The 23,952-nt window shown below is 37.0% G+C and overlaps 1 protein-coding gene across 7 annotated transcripts in view; it reads left to right on the forward strand.

Annotated features, from left to right (window-relative positions):
- The window catches only part of BCL2L13 (BCL2 like 13), a 92,875-nt gene that overhangs the window by 38,747 nt on the left and 30,176 nt on the right, over positions 1–23,952 (forward strand). For 4 of the 7 annotated variants that reach the window (XM_072766381.1, XM_072766382.1, XM_025995512.2 and 1 more), the window contains 3 exons: positions 2,766–2,835; positions 9,795–9,938; positions 23,066–23,147. In XM_072766381.1, the coding sequence (XP_072622482.1) occupies positions 9,904–9,938; positions 23,066–23,147 (117 nt within the window). In that variant the 5' untranslated portion in view covers positions 2,766–2,835; positions 9,795–9,903. The remainder of the gene's footprint in view (positions 1–2,765; positions 2,836–9,794; positions 9,939–23,065; positions 23,148–23,952) is intronic. The other 3 variants (XM_025995509.2, XM_072766380.1, XM_025995511.2) reach the window with 1 other exon arrangement.

A 23,952-nucleotide genomic window follows, 5' to 3' on the forward strand; every position in this document is an offset into this window, starting at 1 on the left:
TTAAAATTTTTATTTATTTATTTAAAGGTTTAATTTTTAAGTAATTTCTACACCCAGCGCAGAGCTTGAACTTATAACCCTGAGATCAAGAGTCCTGCATTCCACTGACTAAGCCAGCCAGGCACTCCTGACAAAATTATTTTTTAAATTGGTACCTCTGGTTGTATATCACAGTCAGGCTTCTCTATGAATAAATTTTTTTCACAGTAATCTACTTTTGAATGTTGTTAATAAGCTCTGTCACTAATACCTTAAAAATAAGTAACTGATGGTGAACTAGAAGTATACAGATTGATAGGAATAGTTTGTAAGGTGGAAAATACCACCTACTCCTTCCAACAGTTTTGTTTAAGTGGGAAAATAATCCTGAACTCTTCATAGCCAAGCACTAGCAGTGTGAAGAAGTTCCCCCTGCCCCCTTTTCTTCTTTGCTATGTTCAGGTAGCTCATTAGATAGGGCTGATTTTTCTCCAACGCTTTTCTGTGTATTAGATTTCCTTTGAATGTGTTAGTCTGCTGGATCTTTTATGTGCATGTATGTGTGTACATATAATGATTCAAATCATGTTTCATTCTGAAAGATGCTAAAGTACTTTAGCCTGATAGACAAACTACCAGTAAGGACTACTGTGACCCACAGCAGCATCACACATTTCAGGAGAGGAAGTGAAGGGACTGATAGACACAAGTAAACATGAGGGAGGATATGGATAGGTAGACTGTGTAGTATCTGAAATTCAAGTTTTATGACTACCTCCTCCTATTGAGCCCATGACTTCTAAAATATTCTAAGCTTGCTTTAATGGTAATGTAATATTAGGAAGTTAGTATATAACATCTTATAAAAAAAAGGTCATCCTACATACCTTACCTCCTTTCTGCATCACTGTGGTATTGATTTTACATTGACTTATGTAAAAGAAGGATAATGTGCGTCATCAGAACTGGTTCCTGAAGTATGTAGACTACCACTACACAATAGATGAAATACAAGTCACGTATATGCAATTTAAAACCTTCTAACAACCACATTAAAAATTAAGATTTTTAATATGTTTTATTTGGCTCAATATATTCAGAATATTATAGTTTTAACAGGTCCTCAGTATGAAAATATTAATGAGCTATTTTGCATTCTTTTTTCCTTACTAAGTCTTAGAAATCTAGTGTGTATGTCTACTTTCAGCATATCACTAGCCACATTTCAGATGATCACTAGCCGCATGTGGCATCGAGACATTATTGTGATATGTTGCAGAATCCTAATTTAAAATAGGAGTAGTTGGGGATCCCTGGGTGGCGCAGCGGTTTAGCGCCTGCCTTTGGCCCAGGGCGCGATCCTGGAGACCCGGGATCGAGTCCCACGTCGGGCTCCCGGTGCATGGAGCCTGCTTCTTCCTCTGCCTGTGTCTCTGCCTCTCTCTCTCTCTCTCTGTGCGACTATCATAAATAAAAAAATAAAATAAAATAGGAGTAGTATGGCCTGTGGACCCAGATCTAGTTGGTTATGAATTCCTGCATTGCTGGTTGCCAGCTATGTAGATTTGGGATAGCTTCTTAGCTTTTCTTTTCTTTTTTTTTATTTATTCATGAGAGACACAGAGAGAGAGGCAGAGACATAGGCAGAGAGAGAAGCAGGCTCCATGCAGGGAGCCCGATGTGGAACTCGATCCCGGGACTCCAGCATCATGCCCTGGGCCAAAGGCAGGCACTCAACCACTGAGCCACCTAGGCGTCCCAAACTCTTAGCTTTTCTGAGCTTCAATTTCCTAATGTGTAAAATGATAGTATGTGATATAAAGTATAAATATATAAAAATATAAAACTGAACAGTAGGCCACCAATAAGTGGTAGCTATCCTCCATATTAAATAAATATTCATAGGCTGAAGAGATCACAGACCCAAGTCAGAGCAGAAAATGCCTTTGGAATGGATTTTAAAATCCTATAAAAGCAAGACTCCTCCCCCTTTTATCATATATGTTAATAGTTTGCCCACAAAAGTGAGGGGTAAGTTTTATTAAATCTGATATTCAGGCTATTGATGCTTTCATATGCTACTTAGCACTAAGTATTTGTTGTTAAGACATGAAACCAAGTCTTACACATAGTACCCAAAATCCTTCAATAAATTAGTGAGTGTTGTTGTCATCACTCAGTGGTTTTTTAGTTTTGGGTGTGACTAGAACTTAGTTGGAAATAATCAGAAAAGCTTATCTCTGCCCTCCAAGATTTTATGTCATAAGACTCCAAGTTAAACATAGAGCTCCGTTTACTGGCCTTATTTTAGCCCAACTCCTTAGATCCTCGGTTTAAGAGGTCCTTCAGTGACATGTTTCTTTAAGTTTTAAGTGTTTTAAATTTTTTGCCTTTTAAGAAAGTTAAAATTGTGCTTTTAATAAAGATCATTTTTGTTAACTATTTAATCTTTTTTAATAACCCAAGTGTGTGTTTAATCTGCAACATGGAAATCCTATTGGATAAGTTTCAAATACTTTAAGTTTATTTTAAAAGCATTATTTTCATTATTGTTATGTTATTAACTGCTTTCCCAAGCTGATAGCATGCCTCTCAGCCTATAGGGAGTGCTTGAAGTAAATGCATACCAAATGTTAAAAGCCACATCTCATACAAATCAATATACTGAATATTCTTTGGTACTTTAGCAAAAAAGTTCAACACAGAATAGTTACTGTATTTTTATTCATCTGGAAATTTAGAATTTTCCTTCTTTGTGACCCAGACTCTTAAAAAAATCTCTACAGGCCAGTGACATATCAGGCATATCGGGAATGTACTCTGGAGACCACAGTTCATGCCAGCGGCTGGAATAAGGTATTAACCAAATTATCTTTTCTCTTACAAGATTTTAGTGTGTTGATTAAAGTGCAGGAGAAATTGCTAACATCATATAAGAAAAAACTACTAGAGCTCATTATTTAATGCATAACTCCAATTGTGTTAAGTGGATGTTTTTTTATTAAAGTGGTTTTTTGATTAATGATGTGAGATTATGGGTGGCCCAGAAATATGTGTCCCATAGGATGCCATTCTTCCTTCCTTTTCTGTTCTGAATTCTCCATCATTTCTTCACTTCTCTGTATTAGACGTGACATTTACCTCCAAATGGTTGTTTGCTACCCTGTGTGTATGTCTTGGGGTGAAAAGAATAAGAGCTTCATTTGGGAGACTGCTTCTTCTGTTTTTTTTCTCTCTCTCTTTTTTTTTTTTTTGTTGTTGTTCTGGTTCTCTTAATTGAGTGAATACCATTTGTGTTTTATAGTTTACAAGGTATCTCATGTCACATCTCATTGGATCATTACAACCATCCTTTGCAGAAGACAGAATGGATTTTATAGCTTTTGTTTTGTTATTTAGTTAGATCAAGTGAGAAAAAAGTTAAGTCAATTGTCCTGGACACCTTGACTAGGAAATGTTGGAACCAACACTAGAGCTGAGAACTCAGGTCTTCTGATTCCAGCTTTAGTTTTTTTTCCACTGTATCATACTGTTTATCCATGATCTCAGACTGTATTATCCATTTATCAACTTGAAAAGGCAAAAAGTGTAAGGGAATGCAGTACAGGAAGGCTCAGCTCAATTTGAGGAAGAAGTGTGGCTCTTAGTGATCTTGTGCTAGGGATGAGAAAATTCAGTAGAATTATTATTTTTTTAAAAGATTTTATTTACTTATTTGATGCACAGAGAAAAGGTGAGCACAGCCCATAGAGGCAGAGGGAGAAGCACACTCCCTGCGAGAGCACAGCCTGTAGAGGCAAAGGAAGAAGCAGACTCCCTGTGAGCAAGGAGTCTGACGTGGGGCTCCATCCCAGGATCCTGGGATCATGACCTGAGCTGAAGACAGACGCTTAACTGACTGAGCCACCCAGGCACCCCAGAATTATTTTTATAAATAGGCACCTCTGCTCTAAATTTAAGTTTTAATTTTATCCAACAATTCCATACATCACTCAGTACTCATCATGACAAGTACACTCCTTAATCCCCATCACCTATTTAACCCATCCCACCACCCCTTGACTTCTACTTAGAATTCTGTTAATAGTATGAGACAGACCATGTGACTTTACGTACCTAATTGACATATATTGTTTTTAATCACTATATAATACAGGCTTTGGAAGCATTATAGCTTAATAATAAGCATCATAGGCTTTGTAGTTGCACTTGTTTCAAATATCAGCTTTGCCACAGACTAGAATCATATCTTTGGACAGTTTGTTAAGCTCTCTGAATCTTAATTTTTTTTTTTTTAAGTTTTGTTTATTTAAATAATCTCTACACCCAACATGGGGTTCTTTTTTTTTTTTTTTTTTTTTTTTTTTTTTTAATTTTTATTTATTTATGATAGTCACACAGAGAGAGAGAGAGAGAGAGAGGCAGAGACACAGGCAGAGGGGAAAGCAGGCTCCATGCACCGGGAGCCCGACGTGGGATTCGATCCCGGGTCTCCAGGATCACGCCCTGGGCCAAAGACAGGCGCTAAACCGCTGCGCCACCCAGGGTTCCCACCAACATGGGGTTCTAACTCCTGACCCTGAGATCAAAAGTTGCACAACCTTCCAACTGAGCCAGCCAGGTGACCCTCTAAATCTTCATTTTCACATATGTGAAATGGATCTAATAATTCTAACTTCATATATTTAACTAGATTTAAATGACATAATATAGGTTAAATGCTTATTTAGCACATTGTGTGGCACCATAGTAAGCACTCAGTAAACAGTGGCTATTACATTAGATTTAACAGATGAGAACTTGTTCCAAAATAGTCACTATTCTATATATTGACAAATTGAATTTAAATAAAATATTTAAGTAAGAAAAAGAATAAGCTGCTGCCTTAAACTACATTTTCGTTTCATTTAAATAAATCTAATTCTTTAGACAGGTAAAAATAAAACAAAGTAGTCACCGTTATGGGGTTTTACTGTGTTATTTAGCTGCAAATAAGTTATTTAAAAAGTTTGTTTCGGGACGCCTGGGTGGCTCATCAGTTGAGCCTGCCTCGGCCTAGGATGTGATCCTGGAGTCCCGGGATCGAGTCCCCATGGGGCTCCCTGCATGGAGCCTGCTTCTCCCTCTGCCTATGTCTGTGCCTCTCTCTGTGCGTCTCTCATGAATAAATAAATAAAATCTTTAAAAAAATAAAATAGGATCCCTGGGTGGTACAGCGATTTAGCGCCTGCCTTTGGCCCAGGGCACAATCCTGGAGATCCGGGATCGAATCCCACGTCGGGCTCCCGGTGCATGGAGCCTGCTTCTCCCTTTGCCTGTGTCTCTGCCTCTCTCTCTCTCTCACTGTGTGCCTATCATAAATAAATAAAAAATTAAAAAAAAAATAAAATAAAATAAAAATAAAATAGTTTGTTTCATTTCCTTTCTTGGAATAAAAAAAACACCCTTATTTAGATATTGAAATATATTTATTTTATAAATAAAAATGAGCTTGGTTATGATGTATTTCTTAGGATATCAAACAACACATGTTTAGTTACCTAATATTACTAGCCTTCTTCCCTTATTTTATGTATGTTCTCCTCCCCACGATCCTAGGGTCATCCTAAAGGAAAAAAATCTGAATAAACCCCAGATTTCATTATCTTTCTTCACTCATCTGATTTTTCCATTCTTTGTTTCATTTTAGTCCCTTATCTGAACCAAGGGCCAAGGCTGTGGCTTGAATAAATACCTCACATAAATGCGGCATGCCATTCAGAATATTACTTGCTCTGCTGAATCCAATATTCCTCTTACTAAGTTCTCTAGGGCTGAAAAGAATATGACTGTCTGGTAGGTAAATAAGGCTCTAATGAAACACGCATCCGAGAGAAGAGGAAAAAAAAAATGTCCACAGAGCATGCCACATTAGGGATAAACTGAGTATCAGTTTATCTGTATAGGGATTCTGAAAGTGTCTTAGTAGAATACTCTTTTTAAAAAAATATTTTATTTACTTTTTCATGAGAGATACACGGAGAGAGGCAGAGACATAGGCAGAAGGAGAAGCAGGCTCCCTTCAGGGAGCCTGACTCGATCCCAGGACTCCAGGATCACAACCTGAGCCAAAAGCAGACACTCAACCACTGTGCCACCCAGGTGCCCCTAGAATACTCAAATCAAATCAAATCAAAAGAACTGGGGGGAAAAAAGCTGGTCACAAACATTAATAGTATGATCCTTTAAAAAGAGAAGTCCAAAAAAAAAGTCCATGTCTAAATGTAGGAATGTATATACCTACATTTAAATATGTACCAAAATTTCCTACTTTCTGGATTTTATTGACTGCATCACTGCAGTCCTATTCCTCTGTATCTATATTTTCTTTCCATTGGTAGGTAGATCTAGAACCCTAATCATATTCAAGTTTGATCTTTTTGGCAAGAATACTTAATTGGTAATGTTCCATATTTCTTGTTGCATAGCACTGGGTGATAAATAATGCCTGGTTGTGTCTTAAATTTTATTTTGAAGTAAATAATGCTCAAACATTCAAACCTAATCAATCAATACAGATAAAATTTGTGGGATATGACATTTACTACAATTGTTAAGTTATAAAACAGTTACTAAATAGTAAAGTGATAGATCAAAATATGTATTTTATCATCATAGATATCTATTCTACTGGAGAAGAGATCCTCGGAGCTATAAGTTAATATTCTTTATTTTTGTACCAAGCAAGTTCATACATTCTTTAATAATAGGATAATAGTGCTAAGTCTAACTTAGTGGAAGAAGGTGCCACATAGTAAATATGGGGAGACAATGAATGGAAGTATTCCTTTTTGAATACTCACTCAAGATTACTTAGCATTCCTTTACAAAAGTTGTGGGAGAGAAAAGTAATTTATATGTGTTGTGGGGATTACTATTATCCAGTAAGGAAATGACTTACAGAGAGGAATTCAAAGAATAAGACTAGTTGCTTTTTAGTCTTAGGAGTATGAATAGTGAGGACCTTCTAGGAATGAATGCTTGGGGATCCAGTTTTTTGTTTTGTTTTTTTAAAGCATCTTTTTTTTTTTTTTTTTCTAGTACTGGTGGGGGAGAGTACAAAAAAATATCTGTTGTAAGGTGATAAATTCTTGTGGATAGTACACTGCCAAATTGATAGAATCAGTTTTAGAAATAACTTACAAAGTTTCATGTGTGATCACAAAAATTAGAGGGCAAAGAGTTTAACTATATAGACAGTCTAAATTATACTTAAAAGATAGTGGGCCTGGATGTCATCATAGAGGTCCCTGAAGATAAATGTCAAATAAGTAAAAGATACAGAACACATATCACCAAGAATATTACAATTAGAATTTGTTAGTTCTGTAAAATGAAATTTCTGCACTCTGGTTACTACATTTCAAGAAAGATAACAATTGAGATGGAGAAGATCTGGGAAGGGGTAACTTACATGATCAAAGCAGTAAAGGAATTGCCATATGAGGAACAGGGTAAAAGATTAGTAAATTTCAGCCTAAGAAAATAGTGAATGAGATGGAATATGATTAAAGACTCTAAGACAGTAGTGAAAGAGGATTACAGATTTATCTCTAGATGATTATATAGTAAAACTATGGCATCTACTTTTTTTTTTTTTTTAGATTTTATTTATGTATTTATGAAGCAGGCTCCCCATGGGGAAGCTGATGTGGGACTCAATATCAGAACACTGGGATCACTTGCCCTGAGTGCAAGACTGGGCATCTACTTTTTGATACATGAAGGAGATAAATTTGGAACAAATAAAAATAAGTATTATTTTAGATAGCAAGTAAAAAACTGTTTGCAACTCATTTCCTGAAGAGGTAATAGAGCTAAACATGAATATTTTAAAATATTGCATATTAGTAAATTAATATGGGAAACTAGAATGTTTTGAAATTAAGCCTTTGAAATTACTGTGATATGAGTCAGTGGGACTGACCAACAAGCTGTACCTTACTCTCCTGCTAGGAAAGAATACTGAGGGTAGATGAACAATATGTTTTGGGGGTAGGGTTTTTTGTTTTTAATAGTATGACAGGTTTTCTAATTATGAAGAAAGCCTAATATATTCTCTATAGGCCTAGACCCCTCTGTTAGTGTTGAGAACGTTTTTTTGTTTGTTTTTTTGTTTGTTTGTTTTTGAGAACGTTTTTAAATATATTTTGGACTGGAGTTCTTTTATAATATCAAAAATGGAAGATACGTGTTTGTTGCATTCTTTCTTTCAGACTTTAATACAGATTCCCTAAGGACTGCTTTTACTTACAAGCCAATAATATTAGTAAGACTCTAAACTCACTATCTTTTTTGTTTGTTCTCTCCTGCACAAATATTTTGTAATCCTTCAGTTATTACCTTGGCAGTAACAAGGAATTGGAATTGGAATTGGTTTCATTTCCTTTTCCAGGCATGTGGAGACCTCTTGATGTTTTAGACTAAAGAGATTGCATGCAGATGGTTAGTTGAAAATGCTTAGTTCTTTTCAATGTGCAGTTGTTTCTGGAAGGCAAAGGACTCTCAGGTGTCCCTGTCATAAATTTTGACAGTTTTTAATTATTGAGCCACAAGGTTATTAAGAATGATAATAATACCTCCTTAGGTTTTGTTTTGTTTTTATATTTTATTTATTTATTTACTTATTTGAGGGAAAGATAGAGCACAAGCAGGGGGAGGAGCAGACTCCCTGCTGAGCAGGAAGCCCGACCTGGGGCTGGATCCCAGGACCCTGAGATCATGACCAGAGATGAAGGCAGATGCTTAACCGACTGAGCCACCCAGGCGCCACCACCACCACCCCCCATTTAGGTTTTGGTGACTTTTATAAGATAAAAGATATAAAAAAAAGATATAAAAGTTTTTTTTTTTAGATATAAAAGTTTTATAAGATAAAAGCTGATAATTTTGAAAGTTCTTCTTTTCTTTCTTTTTTTTTTTTTTTTTAAGATTTTATATATTTTCATGAGCCACACACAGAGAGAGAGAGAGAGAGAGACATAGGCAGAGGGAGAAGCAGACTCCCTTCTGGGAGCCCGATGCAGGACTCGATCCCAGGACCCTGGCATCATAACCTGAGCCAAAGGCAGATGCTCAACTACTGAACCACCCAGGTGTCCCTGAAAGTCCTTATTTTCAAATAGATAGTAAAAGCACATGATGCAAAATGCAGTAAGTACAAAAAGTATACATTGAAAATTTTTTCCCACCCAATTGCCAATTACTTTGTTCTCTTCTTAGGCTACCACTATTACCAGTTTCTTGTATATTTTTCCAGAGATACTATATGAGTATACAAATGTGTGTGTGTGTGTATGTGTATGTGTATTTTAAACACAAATACTACCATTATTATATACACGGTCCTGTCACTTTCCTCACTGAAAATAAGTCTTGGTGATTGGGCAGTAAACAATCTAATTCTTTTTAACAACTACATGATATTTTGCCAAAATTTGTTTAACCAGTCCCTGGTGAGTTGTTTCTAGTCTTTCCCTGTTATAAATAACACTTCAAAAAAAAAAAAAAAAACCTTCAGTGAATTTTCTATACATCTTTCATATACACAAGCCAATTATTTTCATAAAATAATTATTTCTCCCACCCTATGATATAAAATCTACATATATTATTCACAGACATTATAGTTAAGGGTCAGTATTTTATTCCTTTATTATAATAAAAATGAGATTCCATAATGTTGCATCCAAGTCATAATTTTCTAGTAGTTGAACACGTAAAATGAATAATAAGAATTGCAGTTTGTTTTTTACTCTCTCATCTTTGCATTGAAGATTTTGGTGCCTCTGGTTTTGCTACAACAAATGCTTCTGGAGTTGACAAGACGTGGTCAAGAGCCTCTGAGTGCATTGCTACAGTTTGGTGTAACATATCTGGAGGACTATGCAGCAGAGTACATCATTCAACAAGGTGGCTGGGTATGAGCTGTTATGTATTTTTTTTTTCTTTAAAAAAAGGTTAAGCTTCTCATTGTGGTTGTTTTTAGCAACATAGGTTTAATATGAATATTATTTAATATTATCTAACATTGATTGCATGATCAGTGGCAAGACTATTCATATGGTTTCACTATTAAGATTTTACTTACAGCAAATTGATAGGTGTTTTTAAGTAGTTCTAATTATGAAATATTTTGTACTAACAAAAGATATTTAAATAATTAAAGGATAAGGAATAATAAAATGAATGCCTATATATTTGCCATTCCAGTCGAAGAAAAGAACAGAGCCAATACTTTTGAATCTTTTCATATGCCCTTCCTACATTTCAGCATGGTCTTACATACTTCACAAGTATAACTCCTGTTTTGGGTTTTGGGTTTTTATTATAGTTTAATCATACATATATATGTATCTCAAGACAATACATTATTTTATATGTTTTGAGCTCTATGTGAATAATATACTGTGTGTATTCTTCTAAACTTTTTTTTTTTTTTCACTCAATGTTGTTTATTCTTGAGACTCTCCTTGGTCATTGTTTCTCAAATTTTTTTTTATATCACTCCCTTAGGAATCCTGTTTATTTATTTTTTAGGATCCTTTTTAGACATTTTTATCCTAATCATCTCCTTCCTCCCCCATGAAATTTTAATACTGCAGATAGAAGTCTATTTATGTACGTACTGGTGCTGTTTGAAGGGTGGGCCACAAGTGATTGTAAGATTTCCCCCATCTCACCAAACTATTTCCCTCTCAAAATGATCGGCATTGAGAATACATGATCTGGGTTGATGTATTGGTTGGTGTTTGGTATTCAATTGTGTAGATATGTAACAACTTATTTCTCTGTAATCATGTCAGTAGACATTTTCACCTTTTTGCTCTTATAGACATTGCTGTTCTTTGGTGATATACTTGAGAGTAGAACTTCTGAGTCCAAGTGTATAGATGTGTTCAGTTCACAAGATAATGCCAAGGTGTTTTCCAAAGTGGTCTTCCAACTTATACTCTGTCAGCAGCATATAAAAATATAAAAATTTTGGGGGATGCCTGGGTGGCTCAGTCCATTAAATGTCTGCCTTCAGCTCAGGTTATGGTCCTAGGGTCCTAGGATCAAGCCCTACATCAAGCTCCCTGCTCAGCGGGAGCCTGTTTTTCCCTCTGCCTCTGCCTCTGCTCATGCACTCTCTCTCTCTCACTCACTCTGTCTCTCAAATAAATAAAATATTTAAAAGTAAATAATAAAAATAAAAATTTTTGTTGTTCTTCATCTTCTCTAATACTTAATATTGTCAGACTTCTTAATTTTTAAAATCATTTATGAAAATAAGATTACTTTTTTTTTTTTTAAGATTTTATTTATTTATTCATGAGAGACACAGAGAGAGGCAGAGACACAGGCAGAGGGAGAAGCAGGCTCCATGCAGGGAGCCCGATGTGGGACTCAATCCCAGGTCTCCAGGATCACACCCTGGGCCAAAGACAGGTACTAAACCACTGAGCCACCCAGCGATCCCAAAATAAGATTACTTTGTAATAGGCTTAGATTTATAAAAATGTTTTAAAGTTATAATGACTTTTATCACTTAGCCCCAACAGTTACTGACTCATTGCCAGTTATGCTTTATTCACACCCTAGTAATGTCTCTTTTTAATATTATTTTGAAGCAAAATTCAGGTATCATACAATTTTTTGTATAAAAATTTCAGTATAGGGGTGCCCAGGTGGCTCAGTTGGTTGGGGATCTGCCCTCAGCTCGGGTCATGATCCCAGGGTCCTGAGATCGAGCCCCTCATTGGGCTCCGTGCTCAGCAGAGTCTCCTTCTCCCTTTCCTTCTGCCCCACCCAGCTCGTGCTCTCTCTCGCTATTTATTTATTTATTTATTTATTTATTTATTTTAAGATTTTATTTATTTATTCATGAGAGACAGAGAGAGAGGCAGAGAGAGAAGCAGAGATATAGGCAGAGGGAGAAGCAGGCTCCATGCAAGGAGACCAATGGGGGACTAGATCCCAGGATCACACCCTGAGCCGAAGGCAGACACTCAACTACTGAGCCACCCAGGCGTCCCTCTCTCGCTATTTCTCTCTCTCTCTCTCTCAAATACATAAATAAAATATTTAAAAAATATTTCAGTAGGTAGGGAAGGTAAATGGAGGGATGAGCAAAATAGGTAAAGAAGATTAAGAATAAATTTATGAACACTGAGTACCATATAAAATTGAGTCGCTATATTGTACACCTTAAACTAATGTAACATTATACTGGAATTAAACCTAATATAACATTAAGTATACTGGAATTTAAAAAAAAAAATTCAGGGGAATCCCTGGGTGGCTCAGTGGTTTAGCACCTGCCTTCGGACCAGAGCGTGATTCTGGAATCCCAGGATCGAGTCCCATGTCGGGCTCCCTGCATGGAGCCTGTTTCTCCCTCTGCCTGTGTCTCTGCCTCTCTCTCTCTCTCTCTGTGTCTCTCATGAATAAATAAATAAAAATCTTAAAAAAATAAAAAATAAAAAATAAAAAAAAATTCAGGAGTGTCTGAGTGGCTCGGTTGCTTGAGCATCTGACTCCTTTTTTTTTTTTTTTTTTTTTTTTAGCATCTGACTCTTGATCTTGGCCTGGGTGTTGTTGATCTCAGGGTTAGGGGTCCAGGCCCCTCATCAGCCTCTACACTGGCAGGGAGCCTACTTAAAAGTAAAAAAAAAAAAAATTTTTTTTCAGTATGTATCACTTAAAAATAAAGGTTTTCTTTATTTTTATTTTTTTAATTCTTATTTTTACTTTTTTTTTAAGATTTTATTTATTTATTCATGAGAATATACAGAAAGGAGAGAGAGAGGCAGAGACACAGGCAGAGGGAGAAGCAGGCTCCATGCAGGGAGCCCAATGTAGGACTCGATCCTGGGTCTCCAGGATCATGCTCTGGGCCAAAGGTGGTGCTAAACTGCTGAGCCACCCAGGCTGCCCAGTTTTCTTTATTTTTAATCACACTACCATTATTACATCAAAAAAATTAAAAATTATTTCATATCCTTAGATATCCTGTTAGCATTCAGATTTCTAAGTGTCTCAAAAATATCCTCTCTTTTGGATATGAGGGTGATCTGGCTATGACAGCTGTCACCCCACTGATTGCCAGGTTTGATTTGACTGATCTGGCTGGCCTAGCAGGTATCCTTTCTCCTTCAGCACTCCATGTGCATTCTTCTTGAGGACAACTTTGGTCAAAGAGGACAACCTTCCCTGATAGAGGAAGACTGTTCTTCCATCCACGGTATAGGAGTAGTTTTACTTCCCTGCTACAACCTCAAAACAGGCTCTGTTGGTCCATTTATAGAAGAACATAGGGTAGTCAAGCTTCTAAGACTCCAGACAGATCCAGATGAGGTGCTGCTTGTGGCAATCTGCCTTTCTTTCTTCTTTTTCTTTTTTTTTTTTAAAGATTTATTTATTTATTTGAGAGACAGAGCATGAGCTGAGGGGAAGGGCAGAGGGAGAAGCAGACTCCACTGAGCAGAGAGCCTGACTCAGGGCTGGATCCCAGGACTACCTGAGCCAAAGGCAAATGCTTAACCAACCCAGGTGCTCCCAGACTGCCTTTCTTTAAAAACAAAAACAAACAAACAAACAAAAAACCTCTCTTTTAATCTTTTTTTTCTCTCTCTTTTAATCTTTACAATGTATGAAGTTGTATCTCCCTTTTAACTTTGGTTATTATTTCTTCATTTCTTTCTAGTTTTTGGCTTAAAATAGTTTTTTATAGCCTGGCATATTTGTGTGTTCATGTGTCCTTTGTTTTTGTTTTTGTATTTTTAAGTAAGCTCTAGCCCCAATGTGGGCCTGAGCTTATGACCCCAACATCAAGAGTTGTATGCTCTACTGAGTTAGCAAAGTGCTCCTCTTTTCTTTTTTTTAATAACTATAAATTCAAACTTAGGGAAGCTTTCCTTTGTCTTGAAAAACAAAACAAAATAACAGAGCCTTTATATCATTTGCTAATCTGATTTCATTTTTTTTAACTTTATTTTATTTATTTATTATCCTTTTTTTTTTTTAGAGACTGAGAGGGAGAGCAGGTAAGGGGCAGGAGGAGAGGGAGAGAGAGAATCCCAAGCAGGCTCTTCTACGCCCAGCATAAAGCCCCCATGGGGCTTGAACTGAAATCAAGAGTTGAAGACTTTTTTTTTTTAACATTTTATTTATTTATTCATGAGAGACACACAGAAAGAGGCAGAGACATAGGTAGAGGGAGAAGCAGGCTCCCTGTCAGGGAGCCCGAATTGGGACTTGATCCCAGGACCCTAGGATCATGCTCTGAGTCAAAGGCAGATGCTCAACCACTGAGCCACCCAGGCATCCCAAGAGTTGGATGCTTAACTGAATGAGCCACCCAGGTGCCCCTTGTTCTTTTTGTTTATGTTCGTTTTGTTTTTAAGATTTATTTATTTATTAGAGAGAGAGTGAGCATGCACGTGCACGGCAGGAGGGGTAAAGGGAAAGGGAGAGATTCACAAGCTGACTCTGTGCTGAGCTCAGAGTCCGATGCAGGGCTGGATCCCATGATGTGGAGATTATGGCCTGAACTGAAATCAAGAGTCAGATGCCTTACCAACTGAGCCACCCAGATGCTCCCTGATTTTGTTTTAAGAAAGATGTGGTATTATATTGCAAAAGTAAGATTTATACCATGAATTATGCAGTTCTAAATCTGGTGGCACTAAAAGTAGACAATAGCATTGTTGCCCAAATTATAATCTGTTGATGGTGTTTGAGGGAAAAGAAACTCCCTTTCTACCTGGTTTCCTTTTCCTCATATTCAAGAAATAGAATGGAAACTGAAGTGGAAACCCTGGAGGATGGTTTCAGGCCTGCTGGACCAGTCAGACATGCAGTCTATACTTTCCTTTAAAGCATCAACTTCTTTCTTTTCTTTTCTAACTTCTGACTGAGAGTTATGGTCTGTGCTGCTGTGCATTTCTACATTAAACATATAACCTGCCTATCTTTTTATGGGGAAGGACTGTCACACTAAGGACTTCCCCTTGAACTTCTCTGTCCTGATTCATGTTGTGCATTCAAAAGAATCTCCTCCATGTCTCCACTGTAGATGGAGGGTGAGGAGGTACATGAACCAGCCCCCCATTTTCCTCATTGTCATTTTCATTGCCACTGTTGCTATTCATGGTAGCTCCACCCAGGAATCTTCCTCACCTGCATGGTGCTTTATAACAAAGGAAGAATTAAAATACAGGGAATGTAATTCATTCCCTTCTCGATTTTCAGTTTTATTATAATATAGTACATCTTAAGTTTGTTGGTTATTATATTTTGTTACAGAGAATCTGTTTTATTCAACTGAAATGTATGTGCTAAAGAGAAGAACTATAGAATATAGAAGAACTATAGGAATAATTAGCTTGTTAATATTTTTAAGATTTTATTTTATTTTTTTTTAAGATTTTATTTATTTATTCATGAGAGACGCGGGGAGGCGGGAGGGGAGCAGAGACACAGGCAGAGGAAGAAGCAGGCTCCATGCAGGGAGCCCAATGTGGGACTTGATCCTGGGTCTCCAGGATCACGCCCTGGGCTGAAGGTGGCGCTAAACTGCTGAGCCACTGGAGCTGCCCAATTTTTAAGATTTTAATGTGTTTTTAATCTCTAACTTTGAATGCCCAATCTGTATTTCACATTTTTAGGTCTAAGTACACAGTTTTTCATGTGTTTAAAACCAAGAGATTGCTTTTTTGACTAATTGGTGAAAATATATCTTCTGATACAAAGTGTCAACATGAATCATCTTTAAGGTACTTTGTGTTAAACATTGTTGACAGGTCTTAAAATTTGGCTACATGATGTTGCATATCTGTTATATAAAGTCTAAGTATGATTTCCATGGGTAATGTGTTTGTCTTCAGCCACTTGAACACAACGTCAGGATAAAACAAACTGCTCAGCTGTCAAACTGGAACTAGTTTTGAAAACCAAAAGGCAGGAGGAGGTGATGGCAGCTATACTCTGTTGGATGAAGGCTCTGGGCATACAGATGCAGAGAGGAAAATAATATTTTGTTCTCTGAATTATAAAAAGAAATGGCTGGCATAAATGCCTTTTGGATTTCTGAAGATAGTTTTGTTTTTTCTATGATTTATGTTCAGTGATCATTTTTGTCTTATTATATTTGAGATGATTTTTCCATTGTACTGGATTGAGAAGAGCACTTTATTGAGGCTTATAAGTAATGTGACTGGTGTGAATTTTTTTTTAATAGACTGTAGAGCAGTTTTAGGTTCCTAGAAATAACGAAGGAAGATACAGAGATTTCTCATATACTACCTGCCTGCACACATGCGTAGCCTTCCCCATTAACAGCATCTTCTACCAGAGTGGTAGGTACATTTGTTACAACTGATAAACTTCTGTGGATGCATCATTGTTACCCAAAGACCATGGTTTAAATTACAGTTTACTCTTGGTGTATATTCTGTAATTTGGACAAATTTATGATGACCTATATCCACCACTATAGTATTATACAGAGTAGTTTCACTTTTATAGAAATCTTGTGTTCCACTTATTTGACCCTTCTTCTACCTTACCTCTGACAACCACTGATTTTTTTTTACTGTCTCCATCATTTTTCCTTTTCCAGAATGTTATATAGTTGGGACCATGTGATATATAGCCTTTTCAGACTGGCTTCTTTCACTTAATTTCCTCTTTTTATGTCTTGATTTTATGGCTTGTGATAGGTCATCTCTTTTTAGTCCTGGATTTTTAGCACTCCTTTGTCTCGATGTATCACCATTTATTTACCCATTCACCTGCTGAAGGGAGATCTCATTGCTTCCAAGTTTTGACGATTATAATAAAGCTGATACAATCATCTGTGTGCAGGTTTTTGTGTGGATATGAGCTTTAAACTTCTTTGTGTAAATACCAAGGAGTGCAGTCTGGTAAGAGTATGTTTAGTTTTTGTTTTTTGTTTTTTGTTTTTTTTTTAAGATTTTTTTTTTATTTATTCATGAGAGACAGAGAGGGAGAGAGAGAGAGAGAGAGAGAGAGGCAGAGACACAGGCAGAGGGAGAAGCAGGCTCCATGCAGGGAGCCCAATGTGGGACTTGATCCCAGGTCTCTAGGATCACACCCTGGGCCCAAGGCAGGTGCTAAACTGCTGAGCCACCCAGGCGTCCCAGTATGTTTAGTTTTGTAAGAAACTACCAAGCTGTATCAGTTTACATTCTCACTGGCAGTGAATGAGTATTCTTTTTCCTTCATAGCCTCACCAGCATTTGGTGGTGTTGGTGTTAGATTTTGGCCATTTTACTAGATGTGTAGTGGTATCTCATTGTTTTATTTTTTATTTTTTTATAATAAATTTATTTTTTATTGGTGTTCAATTTGCCAACATTGAATAACACCCAACAACAGAATAACACCCCGTGCTCATCCCGTCAAGTGCCCCCCTCAGTGCCCGTCACCCATTTACCCCCACCCCCCCACCCTCCTCCCCTTCCACCATGCCTAGTTCGTTTCCCAGAGTTAGGAGTCTTTATGTTCTGTCTCCCTTTCTGATATTTCCCACACATTTCTTCTCCCTTCCCTTATATTCCCTTTCACTATTATTTATATTCCCCAAATGAATGAGAACATATAATGTTTGACCTTCTCCGATTGACTTATTTCACTCAGCATAATACCCTCCAGTTCCATCCACATTGAAGCAAACGGTGGGTATTTGTCATTTCTAATGGCTGAGTAATATTCCATTGTATACATAAACCACATCTTCTTTATCCATTCATCTTTCGATGGACACCGAGGCTCCTTCCACAGTTTGGTTATTATGGACATTGCTGCTATGAACATCGGGGTGCAGGTGTCCTGGCGTTTCATTGCATCTGAATCTTTGGGGTAAATCCCCAGGAGTGCAATTGCTGGGTCGTAGGGCAGGTCTATTTTTAACTCTTTGAGGAACCTCCACACAGTTTTCCAGAGTGGCTGCACCAGTTCACATCATTGTTTTAATTTGCATTTCTCTGGTGACATATGATGTGGAGCTTCTTTTCATATGCTAATTTTCCATTTGTATGTTTTTGTTTTTTTAAAAGATTTTATTTATTCATGAGAGACACAGAGAGAGAGGCAGAGACACAGGCAGAGAGAGAAGCAGGCTCCATGCAGGGAGCCCGATGCAGGACTCGATCCCAGAATCCCAAGATCATGCCCTGAGCCAAAGGCAGAGGCTCCACCACTGAGCCACCCAGGTGTCCCTGTACATCTTTGGTGAAGTATTGGCTAAGGTGTTTGGCCCATTCTTAAAATCAGGTTGATTTCTTATTAAATAGTTCTTTGTATATTTTGGATAATAATCCTTTATCAGGTGTGCCTTTTTTTTTTTTTTTAAGATTTTATTTATTTGAGTCAGAGAGAGAGAGAGAGCAGAGGGGACAAGCAGAGGGAGAGGGAGAAGCAGGCTCTACACTGAACAGGGGGACCGATGTGAGGCTTGATCCTAGGATCCCGGGATCATAACCTTAGCTGAAGGCAGATGCTTAACCAACTGAGCCACTCCAGGTGCCCCTCAGGTGTGTCTTTTGAAATTGTTTTCTCCCAGTCAGTGGCTTACGTTCTTTCAACATTGCCATAGACTGACATTTTTAATCTTAATAAAGTCCAGCTTCTGAGCCATTTATTTCATTGACTATGTCTTAGTGTTGTATCTAAAAAGTCATCACCAAGGCCAAGCTCATCTAGGTTTTCTCCTGTATTATTTCCTGGGAGTTTTATAGTTTTGTGTTTTACATTAAGATCTGTGATCCAGGGGATCCCTGGGTGGCTCAGCGGTTTAGCGCCTGCCTTTGGCCCAGGGCGCGATCCTGGAGTCCCGGGATCGAGTCCCATGTCGGGCTCCTGGCATGGAGCCTGCTTCTCTCTCCTCCTGTCTCTCTGTCTCTCTCTCTCTATGTCTATCATAAATAAATAAATAAATCTTGAAAAAAAAAAAAATCTGTGATCCAGGGCAGCCCCGCTGGCCCAGCGGTTTAGCGCTGCCTTCAGCCCAGGGCCTGATCCTGGAGACCGGGGATCGAGTCCCACATCGGGCTCCCTGCGTGGAGCCTGCTTCTCTCTCTCTCTCTCTCTCTGTTTCTCATGAATAAATAAAATCTTTTTTAAAAAATATCTGTGATCCTTTATGTAAAGGGTGTAAGGTCTGTGTCTAGATTAGTTTTTGTGCATGTCCAATTGTCCCACCACCATTGTTTGAAAAAACTTTTTTATCCATTGTTTGCCTTTGCTCCTTTCTCAAGAATCAGTTGACTGTGTTTAAGTGGGTCTGTTTCTGGGCTCTCTGTTCTGTTCCACTGATCTATTTGTCTGTTCTTTCACCAATACCATGCTGTCTTGATTACTCTAGCTTTATGTAAGTCTTGAAGTTAGATGGTGTCAGTGCTCCAACTCTGTTCTTCATATTGTGTTGGTTATTCTTGGTCTTTTGCTTCTCCATATAAACTTTATTTATTTATTTTAAAAAATATTTTTTTAAAGATTTTATTTATTTATTCATGAGAGACGGAGAGGGGGAGAGAGAGAGAGGCAGAGACATAGGCAGAGGGGAGGAGAAGCAGGCTCCATTCAGGACTCCAACGTGGGGCTCAATCCTGGAACCTTGGGAGCATGTCCTGAGCTGAAGGCAGATGCTCAACCGCTGAGCCATCCAGGAGTCCCTCCATATAAACTTTAGAATCAGTTTGTCAATATTTGCTGAGAGTTTAATTGGGATTGCATTGAATCATAGATGAAGTTGGGAAGAACTGACTGACATCTTAACCATATTGAATCTTTATATCCATGACATGGAATATCTCTATTTAGTTTTTTATTTCTTTTATTGGAGTTTTATAGTTTCTCTCATGTAAATCTTGTACCCATTTTGTTATATTTAATTTCAAGTTCCACTTGTTCATTGCTAATATATAGGAAAGTGATTGACTTTTGTATATTAACCTTGTATTCTGCAATCTTGCTATCATTGCTTATAATTTTAGGTTATTTTTGTGGATTCTTTTGGATTTTCATTACATAGATGATTGTGTCATTTGTGAACAAGACAATTTTATTTCTTCTCTAAAATAACAAAAATTCAAAGATTAAATTTAATTTAATGATCTAATTGGCTTTATTCAGTGATTCATGAATCATGCAGCATCCCATCTAGCAAATAGAAAGGAGCTCCAAAGAGCTGCAGAAAAAGAAAAGTTTTTAAAGATAGAAAGGAGGTGGGACAAGGAAGTCATAAACAAAAGAAGGGATTATTTCAGGCTAGGTCACCTTTTTTTAGGGCAATGAAAGGAATCTGTTGGTTAATTACCTTACCAGTACTGACTAGGAAATTCCAGACTGACTGGTTAAGATCACATTCCTTCCTAAAGGAGGTTGAAATTGCTTAGGTTAAGTATTAAGTCTTGGTTGGTGACATGAGTTTAGCTCAGGTGAATCTGTTTGGGACCTGTTGCCTTTTTTTTTTTTTTTTTTTAAACAATTCCTTCCCAGTCTGTATACATTTTATTTCCTTGTCTTACTGCATTAGCTAGGACTTCCAGTACAATGTTGAAAAGCAGGGACGCCTGAGTGGCTCAGCAGTTGAGCATCTGCCTTTGACTCAGGGCATGATCCTGGAGTCCCGAAATGGAGTCCTATATCGGACTCCCTGCCTGGAGCCTGTTTCTCCCTCTGCCTATGTCTCTGCCTCTGTCTCTGTGTGTGTATCTCGTGAATAAATAAATAAAATATTAAAAAAAGACAAATGAAAGAGATTATAGAGAATTACTACAATTTCTTTCTTAAATGTTTGGTGTAATTCATCTGTGAACCTGTCTTGAACCTGGTGTTTTCTGTACTTTCTGTTTTTTGTTTCTTTGTTTTTCTGTGGGGCTTGAACTCATGATCCTGAGATCAAGACTTGAGCTGAGATCAAGAGTCAGATACAGAGCCACCCAGGCATTTCTGTGCTTTCTATTTTAGAAGGTTATTGATTATTGATTCAATTTCTTTAATAGATATAGGCTTATTCAGTTTGTCTATTTTTTCTTGTCTGAGTTTTGGTAGATTATGCTTTTATAGAATGGATCCATCTCATCTAGGTTTTCAAATTTGTGATTATGGAGTACAATATTCCTTTATTATCATTTTAAAGTCCATGGGATCTATAGTGATGTCCCATCTTTCATTTTTGATGTTAATAATTTGTTTTCTCTTTTTTCCTATTGAATTCATTGATCTTCTCAAAAAATCAGCTTTTGGGTTTATTGATTTTCTCTGTTGATTTCCTATATTCAATTTCATTGATTTCTGTTATTTTTCTTTTCTTCTGTTTACTTTGGATTCAATTGCCTCTTCCTTTTCGAGTTTCCTAAGTTGAAAGTTTAAATGATTGATTTTAGATCTTTCTTATTTGGGCACCCCAGATGGCTCAGGTGTAGTGCCACCTTCAGCCTGGGGTGTGATCCTGGAGACCCAGGATCGAGTCCCACGTCGGGCTCCCTGCATAAAATCTTTATTTTATTTATTCATGAGAAACACAGAGAGGAGAGAGAAACAGACAGAGACACAGGCAGAGGGAGAAGCAGGCTCCATGCAGGGAGCCCGACGTGGGACTCGATCCTGGGTCTCCAGGATCACACACCTGGCTGAAGGCAGCGCTAAACCACTGAGCCACCCAGTCTGCCCAATAAAATCTTTTTTAAAAAAAAAAAAAAAAGATCTTTCTACTATATGCATTTAATACTTAATGCTATGAATATCCCTCTAAGCATTGCTTTTACTGCCTGATACAAAGTTTAGTAAGTTGTGTTTTCTTTTTTTTTTTTTTTTTTTAGATTTTATTTATTTATTCATGAGAGACACACACACACAGAGAAACAGAGATGCAGGCAGAGGGAGAAGCAGGCTCCATACAGGGAGCCTGATGTGGGACTTGATCCCGGGTCCCCAGGATCACACCCTGGGCTGAAGGCGGCGCTAAACCGCTGAGCCACCCGGGCTGCCTATAAGTTGTGTTTTCATTTTCATTTAGTTCAAAATATTCTAAAAATTCTCTTGAGATTTATTCTCTGACCCAGATATTGTTCAGACTATTTAATTTAGTAACCAAGTATTTTGGAATTTCCCAACTATCTTCATTGCTGATTTTTAGTTGTATCCCACTGTGGTCTGAGCATAGACATTGTATGATTTCTATTCTTTTAAATTCGTAAAGGTGTGTTTCATGTCCCAGAATGTGGTCTCGGTGAGTATTCCATGTGAGCTTGGGAGGAATGTGTATTCTGCTATTATTGGATGAGGTAGTTTATAGATGCCCGTTGTATCCAATTAATTGATGGTATTGTTGAATTTAACTATGTCATTAGTGACTTTCTGCCTGTGGATCCATTTCTAATGGAAGAGTGTTGAAGTCTCTAGTTATAATAGTGGATTCATTCATTTCTCCTTGCATTTCTATCAGTTTTTGTCTCCTATAATTTAACACTCTGTTGTTAGTTGTATGCACATTAAAGATTATTATGTCTTTTTGGATGTTTAACCCCTTTATCATTATGGAATGTGCCTCTTTGTTCCTGATAACTTTTCTTACTCTGAAGTCTGCTCGGTTTAAATTAATAGATAGAGGTAGTCTCACATTTTTTTTTTAAGATTTTATTTTTTAAATAATCTCTCCACCCAATGTGGGGCTCAAGCTTAAAACCCTGAAATCAAGAGTAGCATACTGTACCTACTGAGCCAGCCAGGCACCCCTTTATATTTAGAGTTTCTTATAGACAACACTTGTTGGGTCTTGTTTTTTCATCCAATCTGACAAGTTCTGTCTTTTAAGTGGTACATTTAGATTATTGATGGTCAAAGTGATTATTGATAATTGGATTAGTATCTATCATATTCGTTAAAAGTGTTTTCCACTTGTTGCCCTTATTCTTTATTCCTATGTTGTCTTCCACTCTTTTTCTGCCTTTTGTGGTTTTAATTAAGCATGTGATATGATTCCATATTCTTTCCTTTCTTAACATATCCATTACATTTCTCTTTTTACTTTTTTTAGTGCTTGCCCCAGAGTTTGCAATATACATTTACAACTAATCCAAGTTCACTTTCAAATAACACTGTGCTGCTTCATGAGTAATGTGAGTACCTTATCATAACAAAATAATCTTAATTCCTCTCTCTCATCTCTGTCAATGCTGTCACTTATTTCACTTATATAAGCATGCGTATGTATGTATATATATGTATGTGCATATATATGCTATATATGTAAGCATACATAATTGAGTTGCTATTATCTTTTTGAACAACCTGTTATGAGGTATATCAATTAAGAATAAGAAAAATAAACATTTTTATTTTACTTTCACTTATCCCTCTGATGCTCTTCCTTTCTTAATGGAGATCCAAGTTTCTGACATATTGTTTTCTTTCTCTAGTGAGACTCTGAGACTCTTAACATTGCTTGCAAGGCAAGTCTACTAATAACACATTTCCTCAGTTTTTGCTTGTCTGAGATTTTTGCTTGTCCTTCATTTTTGAGGGATAATTTCACATGCACAGAAGTCTAAATTGGTGGGGATTTTTTTTCACAACACTTTAAATATTTTAGTTCACTCTGTTCTTGCTTGCATGGTTTCTGAGGAAAAGTTCAATATAATTCTTATCTTTGTTCTTTTATTGGTAAGATGCTTTTAACTCTGGCTTAAGATTTTTTTTTATCTCTGACTTTTTTGTAGTTTGAAAATGATATGCCTAGGTATAGGGTTGTTGTTTTTTTTTTTTTTTTTTTTTCCACATTTATTCTACTTAATGTTCTCTGAGCTTCCTGAAACTGTGTTTGGTGTCTGACATTAATTTGAGGAAGCTCTCAGTCATTTTTTTTTAAAGATTTTATTTATTTATTCATGAGAGACAGAGACAGACAGACAGACAGACACACAG

The sequence above is a fragment of the Vulpes vulpes genome, chromosome 8 (genome assembly GCF_048418805.1).
Source record: "Vulpes vulpes isolate BD-2025 chromosome 8, VulVul3, whole genome shotgun sequence".
NCBI classification, from domain to species: domain Eukaryota; kingdom Metazoa; phylum Chordata; class Mammalia; order Carnivora; family Canidae; genus Vulpes; species Vulpes vulpes.